Raw genomic sequence first — 11627 nt, forward strand, 5'->3', positions numbered from 1 at the left:
AATTGTGTAGTTATATATACCATCCAGCAGGTACAAGCTATACTCATACCCAAACTAAATTCCTAATTGTGTAGTTTTATATACCATCCAGCAGGTACAAGCTATACTCATACCCAAACCAGATTCCTAATTGTGTAGTTATATATACCATCCAGCAGGTACAAGCTATACTCATACCCAAACTAAATTCCTAATTGTGTAGTTTTATATACCATCCAGCAGGTACAAGCTATACTCATAACCAAACCAGATTCCTAATTGTGTAGTTTTATATACCATCCAGCAGGTACAAGCTATACTCATACCCAAACCAGATTCCTAATTGTGTAGTTTTATATACCATCCAGCAGGTACAAGCTATACTCATACCCAAACCAGATTCCTAATTGTGTAGTTATATACCATCCAGCAGGTACAAGCTATACTCATACCCAAACCAGATTCCTAATTGTGTAGTTTTATATACCATCCAGCAGGTACAAGCTATACTCCTACCCAAACCAGATTCCTAATTGTGTAGTTATATACCATCCAGCAGGTACAAGCTATACTCATACCCAAACCAGATTCCTAATTGTAAGTTATATACCATCCAGCAGGTACAAGCTATACTCATACCCAAACCAGATTCCTAATTGTGTAGTTATATACCATCCAGTAGGTACAAGCTATACTCCTACCCAAACCAGATTCCTAATTGTGTAGTTATATACCATCCAGCAGGTACAAGCTATACTCATACCCAAACCAGATTCCTAATTGTGTAGTTATATACCATCCAGTAGGTACAAGCTATACTCATACCCAAACCAGATTCCTAATTGTGTAGTTACATACCATCCAGCAGGTACAAGCTATACTCCTACCCAAACCAGATTCCTAATTGTGTAGTTTATATACCATCCAGCAGGTACAAGCTATACTCCTACCCAAACCAGATTCCTAATTGTGTAGTTATATACCATCCAGCAGGTACAAGCTATACTCATACCCAAACCAGATTCCTAATTGTGTAGTTATATACCATCCAGCAGGTACAAGCTACACTCATACCCAAACCAGATTCTTATAGTTATCATTTAATACACAATGTTCACGATATTAGATGCTTAACCCCAGTGGTGTGGATTTAGAAGTAGATAGCACCAGTTTATATTGGTGACAAGCGAGCTGTTCTTCGCATTGCATTCTCTACATGATCACAGTAGACGTTCGCAGGCAGGTCACAGTGATACTAACTATGTCAACTTTCATCAGAACACAACTTTCATTGCACTCTCTACTTTAATTGTACCTTATATCCTCTTCTTCATCTAATCGTTGAAAGAAGGGGAAGCAAATTGTTATCAATTATGAATTTGAATCCAAAAGTAGTTAAACCATCCTGTAGTCAAAGTCACATAATCATTATATTGTTCACCTCCATTTTGCATTATAGTTATGAAATAGTTGAAATTGCAAACCTGTAATCATGCATAATTGACCGTTGTTTGGCATCAAATGACAGTTCTGGAAACAGACCCTTTCAGAACGATATATAGAATTATATGTCATGAAAATAACATGTAAACAGTTGTGAAATCATTTGCAAAACACAAAGAATTTCTATGTATTCTAATGTCTTGGCACAACCAAGAGACTAAGACAGGCTGAACTATTGAGTTAGCCCAGTAATCTGCCCAGGAATCTATATGCTTTATGTAGACAAGCTGAGCGATACAACTTGGCCTCATGTTTTTTAGTTCTCCATATCAGCAGACGGTGGTTTGTCGGTGAATGAACGGATGGAGACTTCGGTCGCTGATATTTACGCTGCAGGGGATGTGTGTAGTGCAAATTGGACTCCCTCACCACACTGGACACAGGTACACTACAGACTTCCTGAAAGCATTACAGTATTAATCATATTCATTTTATTTCTCAACTTCCATCATAAAAGGTTTAAGGGGAAGCAAATTGATTCAAGCTATGTTTGAGCATTTATCTTTTTATTTTGAAGAATTAGAGATAAGAAACACATTGATGTGTATATATGATAATAACATTGTAAAGTATTTTCAGCATTTAATTAAAATTGATTCATTAACAAATATCAGCAATCTTTTCTTGTGTGTTTTTGTTGTTGTTTGTTTTTTATTAACAAAGTCAATGAAATACTGATTTTTTTGCATCTTATATTGACTGCTGCATCATTAAATCTTTAAAACTTACTTAAAGTTTTTATGGTTATTTATTTTGTGAAATGGTTATTTTTTTCAGATGCGGCTGTGGACTCAGGCACGACAGATGGGGGCATACTCCGCCCAATGTATGGTGGCTAAAGTTAGGCACGAAGTCATCTCTCTTGATTTCTGCTTCGAAATGTTTGCACACGTCACCAAGTTCTTTGGATTCAAGGTAAATGTTTAACATTATTGCATTGCAAAGAGAAACAAAACAGGTAAAATGCTAGAAATATTTTTATAAGCTGAATTACAGTAAAAAATAAAATACTGAAACATATTTTTGATGCTGTGAAACAGCATTCTTAGGTATGCTCGGAGAGCCTGTGCACATCTAAGCAATAAAACCTCTCCGCGATGAAAATTTAATGTTGTTTTGTTCATTTTACATATTACTTGATAGTATGAATAAATCGAACCTCAGTATTCAATAACACAAATATTGAATGTGTACATACATATGCACCATAGACGGTACGTTTTAAGTGTTCAGTAGGGACTCTATGTTTTATGTATACCTACGCGTCATGTTTGGTCCAAAAATCATGAACAACGCCTTCTTCGATGTCTTCCTCCGTGGCAGACTTTCGGTGGATTTTGGATTGTGTATGTTTTTTCAATTTTACGTATTTCATGCTACTGATCGATTAATGTAATGAAATGTTAGGAAGATCGTTTATAGATGTTTTTGTTTCGGATGAATTGACGAACTATATCTGAGGATATTATTCCGCAGTAAAAAGTTAATAGTTATGAGGTTCCTCCCCTGTTCTGTCACTGGGAGCTAGTTGTGCCTTTTGTTTATCGACAACTGCGTTATATTGAAAGGGAAAAGGTACAAAGTTTATCAACATAAACTTAAAAAATATAATGATGATATAGATCTATATATATATACGAGCTACTAAGAGTGACAAATGAACTTATATTCGCGTGTAATGTACGGTAGCCTTACGAAGACTTGCTAAAGTCTGATGCATTGCCTTAAATTTTCTTGACATTATCGTTCTTATAAATGCAAAAGAAATTTGAGTGTTATAAGTAACCAAATAATGTACCTTTTATTTGTCAAAAATATATGGTCATGATTTATTATTATTCAAATGTCGACAAAGCACAAATCACGATAATATGTTCTTCACGATAATATGTCGCCAACCAGTACAATTCTTACTAAGACTTGCTAAAGTCCGATGCGCAAAAGCTAATTCAATGAAATTTTGCACAAACCTTCAAAGGCATAAGGCCAATCAAATTGTGAAATATATGGTCTCCACCCCTCTGGGGGCTGTGGGAGGGGCCGAAAGGGGTAAAATTTATTATAATTTCAAAAATCTTCTTCTCCACTCACAGATGTGATGGAATCAAATACTCTTCACAGATAGAAAGGTCTAAAGGTCCTTTACAAAAATTGTGAATTATATGACCCTGGGATCTCAGGTTTCCCCTTGGGGAGGGGGTGAAGTTTACTATTGTTTATATAGGGAAAACACATTTTTGAGCATTATTTGGTCATTTGTAAAAGGAAATGAGTCAAATGTTGTCAGAATTATCCCTATGAAATGGCCATTGAATCCTATTAACAAATTTTCCATGACTGACTCCCAGGGGCCTTAGGGGTGGGACCAAAAGGGGTCAAATAAGCTAAAAGTTCAAAAATCTTCTTCTGAAATTCTGGAACTGGTAGAATCAAATACTCTTCATAGATGGAAAGGTCTTAAGGTCCTTTACAAAAATTGTGAATTATATGACCCTGGGGTCTCACGTTTCCCCTTGGAGAGGGGGTCAAGTTTACTATAGATTATATAGGGAAAACACATTTATGAGCATTTTTTGCTCAATTTTCATTGGAAACGAGTCAAACTTGATTAGAATTATTAGCCGTAGATAGCATTTTAATATCATATCCACATTGGTTCTGGCCGACCCCCTGGGGGCAGAGGGGCGGGGCTAAAAAAGGGTCAAATAGGCTAAAACTTCAAAAATCTTCTAAAATTCTGGATATAGTAGAATCAAATAATTATAGATGGAAAGGTCTTCAGGTGTTTTATAAAAACTGTGAATTATATGACCTTGGGGTCTCACGTTACCCCCTTGGGAGGGGTCAAGTTTGCTTTAGTTTATATAGGAAAAACATATTTGTGAACATTATTTGCCCAATTTTCGTAGGAAATTAGTCAAACTTGATTAGAATTATAAGCCTAAGATATAGCATTTTAACATCCATATCCGTCCTCGATGACCCCCGGGGGACCAGAGGGGCAGGACCAAACAGGGTCAAATTGATTAAAATTTCAAAAAATACCTCTAAGTTCACAGGTTTGATGGAAGCAAATACTCTTCATAGTCTAAAAAGGTCAAATTTATAAATCACTGACCAACTTCAAGGCCCAGCATATAGTGTTTATATGTCTTTAATTTGTTTCATTATTTGTTTCATTATATATTCTAACTCAGGTGACCGTTAAGGCCCATGGGCCTCTTGTTTGATGTTACCGACTAGTGTTCTTGTGAATTTAAAATAAATCTGAGTTTTATACGTAACGAAATAATTACCTTTTATTTGGCAAAAGTATCTGGCCATGATTTATTAGTCAAAAGTCGTCAAAGCAACCCATGTAATTTTCTAAAAAGGAAACCAAAATATATCTGGAAATCGTAATATTTCTAATATTATATTTTTTCCGAAAATATTCCTAATTGTTAAGTGGATATGAAGATACCGCTATGATAACTTAAGATTTTTTTTTATCTTTGAAGAGATGATGAAATTGATAATTTAGTAGTTAATAAAGAATTATAAAAAATGAAACTCAGATTCTGACCGGTTGTATTGATGTTGAAATCGTTATTTCAGAAAAAATTTTAATATGAAATTTATTTCAGGAAAATGAGTTATTCAACTTAAATAATTCAACTTTAAATATCATGAAATAAATACGATATACCGTAAATATGTATTGTTTAACTCCAAAATTCAACACTGCACACCAGTATACTAAATTCAATATTTAAATGAAAAAACAATTTCTTTATTCCTTTGTTTGAGTCCTTCATTCACAGCATCTATGAGTGGCCTTGGCACTTTGATTATTTAGATACATGTATCTCTCTAGATAAGACAGAATTTTTGGGGAGGATTTTGAAGCATTCATTTGGAGTTAAATTTGCTCTACTTCTGTATGGGTTACCTCCTTTTGTACAGTATTCCTACAGTATTCCATGTATTGCTCTAATTCTGTACAGGTTACCTCCCTTTGTACAGTATTGCACCATTAAATATCGTTACAGGTGATATTGCTGGGGAAGTTTAATGCTCAGGGATTAGAAGGTGACCATGAACTCCTGTTACGTATGACCAAAGGTAGGTGTTCTATACCTGACTGTTAACATACATCTAAACAACTCCTGTTACGTATGACCAAAGGTAGGTGTTTTATACCTGACTGTTAACATACATCTAAACAACTCCTGTTACGTATGACCAAAGGTAGGTGTTTTATACCTGACTGTTAACATACATCTAAACAACTCCTGTTACGTATGACCAAAGGTAGGTGTTTTATACCTGACTGTTAACATACATCTAAACAACTCCTGTTACGTATGACCAAAGGTAGGTGTTTTATACCTTACTGTTACTATACATCTAAACAACTCCTGTTACGTATGACCAAAGGTAGATGTTTTATACCTGACTGTTAACATACATCTAAACAACTCCTGTTACGTATGACCAAAGGTAGGTGTTTTATACCGGACTGTTAACATACATATAAACAACTCCTGTTACGTATGACCAAAGGTAGGTGTTCTATACCTGACTGTTAACATACATCTAAACAACTCCTGTTACGTATGACCAAAGGTAGGTGTTCTATACCTGACTCTTAACATACATCTAAACAACTCCTGTTACGTATGACCAAAGACAGGTGTTATATACCTGACTCTTAACATACATCTAAACAACTCCTGTTACGTATGACCAAAGGTAGGTGTTTTATACCCGACTGTTAACATACATCTAAACAACTCCTGTTACGTATGACCAAAGGTAGGTGTTTTATACCCGACTGTTAATATACATCTAAACAACTCCTGTTACGTATGACCAAAGGTAGGTGTTTTATAACTTACTGTTACTATACATCTAAACAACTCCTGTTACGTATGACCAAAGGTAGGTGTTCTATACCTGACTGTTAACATACATCTAAACAACTCCTGTTACGTATGACCAAAGGTAGGTGTTTTATACCTGACTCTTAACATACATCTAAACAACTCCTGTTACGTATGACCAAAGGTAGGTGTTATATACCTGACTGTTAACATACATCTAAACAACTCCTGTTACGTATGACCAAAGGTAGGTGTTTTATATCTGACTGTTAACATACATCTAAACAACTCCTGTTACGTATGACCAAAGGTAGGTGTTCTATATCTGACTCTTAACATACATCTAAACAACTCCTGTTACGTATGACCAAAGGTAGGTGTTTTATACCTGACTGTTAATATACATCTAAACAACTCCTGTTACGTATGACCAAAGGTAGGTGTTTTATACCTGACTGTTAACATACATCTAAACAACTCCTGTTACGTATGACCAAAGGTAGGTGTTTTATACCCGACTGTTAATATACATCTAATCAACTCCTGTTACGTATGACCAAATGTAGGTGTTCTATACCTGACTCTTAACATACATCTAAACAACTCCTGTTACGTATGATCAAAGATAGGTGTTTTATGCCTGACTGTTAATATACATCTAAACAACTCCTGTTACGTATGACCAAAGGTAGGTGTTTTATACCCGACTGTTAACATACATCTAAACAACTCCTGTTACGTATGACCAAAGGTAGGTGTTTTATACCGGACTGTTAACATACATATAAACAACTCCTGTTACGTATGACCAAAGGTAGGTGTTCTATACCTGACTCTTAACATACATCTAAACAACTCCTGTTACGTATGACCAAAGACAGGTGTTTTATACCTGACTGTTAACATACATCTAAACAACTCCTGTTACGTATGACCAAAGGTAGGTGTTTTATATCTGAGTGTTAATATACATCTAAACAACTCCTGTTACGTATGACCAAAGACAGGTGTTCTATATCTGACTGTTAACATACATCTAAACAACTCCTGTTACGTATGACCAAAGGTAGGTGTTTTATACCTGACTGTTAACATACATCTAAACAACTCCTGTTACGTATGACCAAAGGCAGGTGTTCTATATCTGACTGTTAATATACATCTAAACAACTCCTGTTACGTATGACCAAAGGTAGGTGTTATATACCTGACTGTTAATATACATCTAAACAACTCCTGTTACGTATGACCAAAGGTAGGTGTTTTATACCCGACTGTTAATATACATCTAAACAGCTCCTGTTACGTATGACCAAAGGTAGGTGTTATATATCTGACTGTTAATATACATCTAAACAATCTGATAAACGCTTTCTATTGATTTTGGATTGGGGAGATAGAATGTAGAATAAATAAGCTGCTATTCTTGGAATTGGTGATGATGTTATGAATTAAAATGAATTTTAATAGCTAGTATACAATTTGCAAATAATGAAACTAATTCAAAGAATGTGCGTAATTGCATAAAATGTAAAATGAAAGAAGGGTCTTTCATTTTGTTTTATTTATTTTATTATTACCCCAGCACTCCTTCCTCTTCTCCTATAACATTGTGTCATGTATATTGCAATGAAAGGATGAATACTTTATCTTGAGTTCATTTTCCATCAGGATGCCCAAAATATGACTTTTAAAGAAGATGATGAAATGATTGCTTTTATCTTATATCCAAGTTAAGTTAATTGTGTAACATACAAACATGACTGCCATTCTGAATTCTCTGTCATATTATACATTGTTTTGCACTCATTCACAGCTGAGTGAATAAAATGACATGCCTTGTCAAATAGATATGGAAACTTTAACCTGAGTGAACGAGTGCTGGCTAGAAAACCATGACTGCTAAACATATAGACACCATCACGATTACTTTTCCAGAAAGCTAAACTATTATCTACTGAAGTTGAAATAAAGACAAATCTGTGTTTTGCTTTGTTTAAAACTGGATCATAGATGTGTGAAAGTCTGTTAGCCTCCTCATCCATATAGTGGGAAAATGTTAGTCACGCTTTGCTTTAATTTGTTCATTTTCCAACATGCCCTGTTGGAAAGTGTTAGATTTGTTTCTGCTGCTATATTGCATGTTAATGAAAGGCAACTGAGTTTTGGTTCTTATCTTTTCTCCCTTTCTTAATGACTTTTGTTTCCCAAAGTCTTCCTTGTCACTGCCTCAATTTGGCGTTAAGGTTATTGGTCAGGAGAAATCTTTGTTCTATCCTTTGTCGCAAGAAACAAGCACTATAAAATTGGTAGTGTCTACACCTGCTCAGGACTTAGACAAACTGGTCTTCTTTGTTGTCAGTATGATGTGACTTGGCTGGGTGTGGAATTAGGAGAAAGATAAAATAGCTTCTAAAATCATACGTCCATGGTTTCTATCTCGATAGTTTGTCCATATCATTTTGTCTAGGATTTGTTAGAAACCATCTAGAGATTTTGTCCAGTGTCTATTGGAAAATATCCAGAGAGTTTGTCCAGTGTTTATTGGAAAATATCCTTAGAGTTTGTCTAGGGTTTATTGGAAAATATCCAAAGAGTTTGTCTAGGGTTTATTGGAAAATATCCAGAGAGTTTGTCTAGGGTTTATTGGAAAATATCCAGAGAGTTTGTCCAGTGTTTATTGGAAAATATCCAGAGAGTTTGTCTAGGGTTTATTGGAAAATATCCAGAGAGTTTGTCTAGGGTTTATTGGACAATATCCAGAGAGTTTGTCTAGGGTTTATTGGAAAATATCCAGAGAGTTTTTCTAGGGTTTACTGGAAAATATCCAGAGAGTTTGTCTAGGGTTTATTGGAAAATATCCAGAGAGTTTGTCTAGGGTTTATTGGAAAATATCCAGAGAGTTTGTCTAGGGTTGATTGGATAACATCGAGAGTTTTGCAGGGTTTATTAAAAAAAACATCCAAAGAGTTTGTCCAGGGTAAATTGGAAATTGGCAAATATTAATCAATATCTGCAAATTGATATAATCATTGCCTATATAAATATATATTTACATTAAATTTTCAAAATGACAAAATTAATTTTTGGAAACTTGTTTTAAAAAAGAAACCATGAAGGAAAGTTGGTTTACCGTATTGTAATAAAAATAGTTTTCTGGAAGTTTCAAGTATCAAGTGATGTTATAGAGGAATTACTAGTAGAAACGTATACTCAAATATTCTTGTTGTTTTACTATGAATACGATTATTGAATACTGTTGGTATATTCTTTCAAATGAACAATTATACCTAGGAGTATGCGGTACCTAAATGAGCGACAGATACTTGTTGATTTCTTTTGAACTTACGCAAGGTATCCATTATATTTGTAATTCAACGAAGAAGTGATTTGATCTTTATTAATGTACCATGTTATTGACCATTTGGTAGACGTTAACATATATGTTGTAACAGGTAAAGAATATATCAAGGTGGTTCTCAAAGATGGTAGAATGCAGGGAGCCATACTTATAGGAGAGACTGATCTAGAGGAGACATTTGAAAATCTCATACTGAACCAGATAGATTTAACTCCATTCAAAGAAGATCTGCTTGATCCTAATATCGACCTTGAGGACTTTTTTGACTGACAGGTACACTATCCGACACTGAGGGCCTAATGGAGGAAAAAGACATGTAAGTGGGACTAATAGGAAACAGACACCTCACAGTGTGTTAGGTTTCACATTGTCAATGGATGACAACAAACAGTCAGGAATCCATTTAGCGGTGCATTTCATCAATAACCGTTACACCCTGGATCCTGTCATGACTGGTTACCATTCACTCCATGACATCGGGTCCGTGTAGTCATAGCTACCATTTGTCTTCATGCTATCGAGCCTGTGTAGCCAAAATAATTCAACCAAACAGTTTCTAAAAATCACTGGATAGCAAATTTCACAAAGGCTGTTTGTTCTCATTTTCGTTTTCTTCTTATTCATTTTTTATAATGAAGTTTGAGCTAATGAAGCAAACATTCAAAATATTCACACTTTGCGTTTTCTGAATGAAGGACTGTCTTTAAACTATCACCAAATTATTTAGTTTGTGTTTACAAACAGTGTAAAAAGTGTATACATATATGACGTTATGCTGAAGGTTATCCATGGAAACATGAATTTACATTCTTTTCTGGAATATATCAATGTTTGATTCTAATACTATTTTATCATTCTAACGTATGTATGAAAAAAAATCATTTTAAAACAGACCTAATTCCAAACAAAACCTGTCCATCCAAATGTTACTATTCATTCTGTTTTTAATCTGTGTTGTTCCTATTTTAGGAGATGAGCCTATGAAAAATAATTTATATTTATTACTATATGTCATAATAAATGAAATAAATTGACTACATGTAATTTGTTTTATTTACTGGACAATATTTAGTCATACATATGCAATTACCATGGTAATAGGAATTACATACGGTATATGTCAAATATAGCGCATCTTGGAATGAGAACGTTCTAAGTTGAAAGGACTAGTTCTCAGCTATTTGGATACCAAGAATTCTGAAAGTTGACCAGCAATTTAAATAAATTGTTTACTTAGATCCTACTTTTTTCTGCATAACTCTACAGAAATGTGTGATTATCGACAGGCAGAAGGTCTCATCCCTTAATCGGCCCAACTGCCTAAATTGTGAAAGCAATATCGTTCACCTCGCCAAGGTATCAAAGACTGTTCTGTCAGCTGATGAGCTTTACACAGTGTCAGCTTTCTGGTGTGTTGATGGTCACCTCGCCAAGGTATCAAAGACTGTTCTGTCAGCTGAGGAGCTTTACACAGTGTCAGTTTTCTGGTGTGTTGATGGTCACCTCGCCAAGGTATCAAAGACTGTTCTGTCAGCTGAGGAGCTTTACACAGTGTCAGTTTTTTGGTGTGTTGATGGACACCTCGCCAAGGTATCAAAGACTGTTCTGTCAGCTGAGGAGCTTTACACATGTCAGTTTTTTGGTGTGTTGATGGTCACCTCGCCAAGGTATCAAAGACTGTTCTGTCAGCTGAGGAGCTTTACACAGTGTCAGTTTTCTGGTGTGTTGATGGTCACCTCGCCAAGGTATCAAAGACTGTTCTGTCAGCTGAGGAGCTTTACACAGTGTCAGCTTTCTGGTGTGTTGATGGTCACCTCGCCAAGGTATCAAAGACTGTTCTGTCAGCTGAGGAGCTTTACACAGTGTCAGTTTTCTGGTGTGTTGATGGTCACCTCGCCAAGGTATCAAAGACTGTTCTG

At 35.3% G+C, this 11627-nt stretch overlaps 1 protein-coding gene across 1 annotated transcript; it reads left to right on the forward strand.

The window, feature by feature from the left end:
- Nucleotides 1-1541: 1541 nt before the first annotated feature.
- Nucleotides 1542-10743, forward strand: LOC138307934 (pyridine nucleotide-disulfide oxidoreductase domain-containing protein 1-like). The gene is made up of 4 exons (XM_069248863.1): nucleotides 1542-1865; nucleotides 2260-2397; nucleotides 5514-5586; nucleotides 9803-10743. The coding sequence occupies exons 1-4, from the start codon at nucleotides 1785-1787 to the stop codon at nucleotides 9976-9978; spliced, it is 468 nt and encodes a 155-aa protein (XP_069104964.1). The 5' UTR covers nucleotides 1542-1784; the 3' UTR covers nucleotides 9979-10743.
- The last annotated feature ends 884 nt before the right edge of the window (nucleotides 10744-11627 follow it).

The sequence above is a fragment of the Argopecten irradians genome, chromosome 1, assembly GCF_041381155.1.
Source record: "Argopecten irradians isolate NY chromosome 1, Ai_NY, whole genome shotgun sequence".
Taxonomy (NCBI): Eukaryota; Metazoa; Mollusca; class Bivalvia; order Pectinida; family Pectinidae; genus Argopecten; species Argopecten irradians.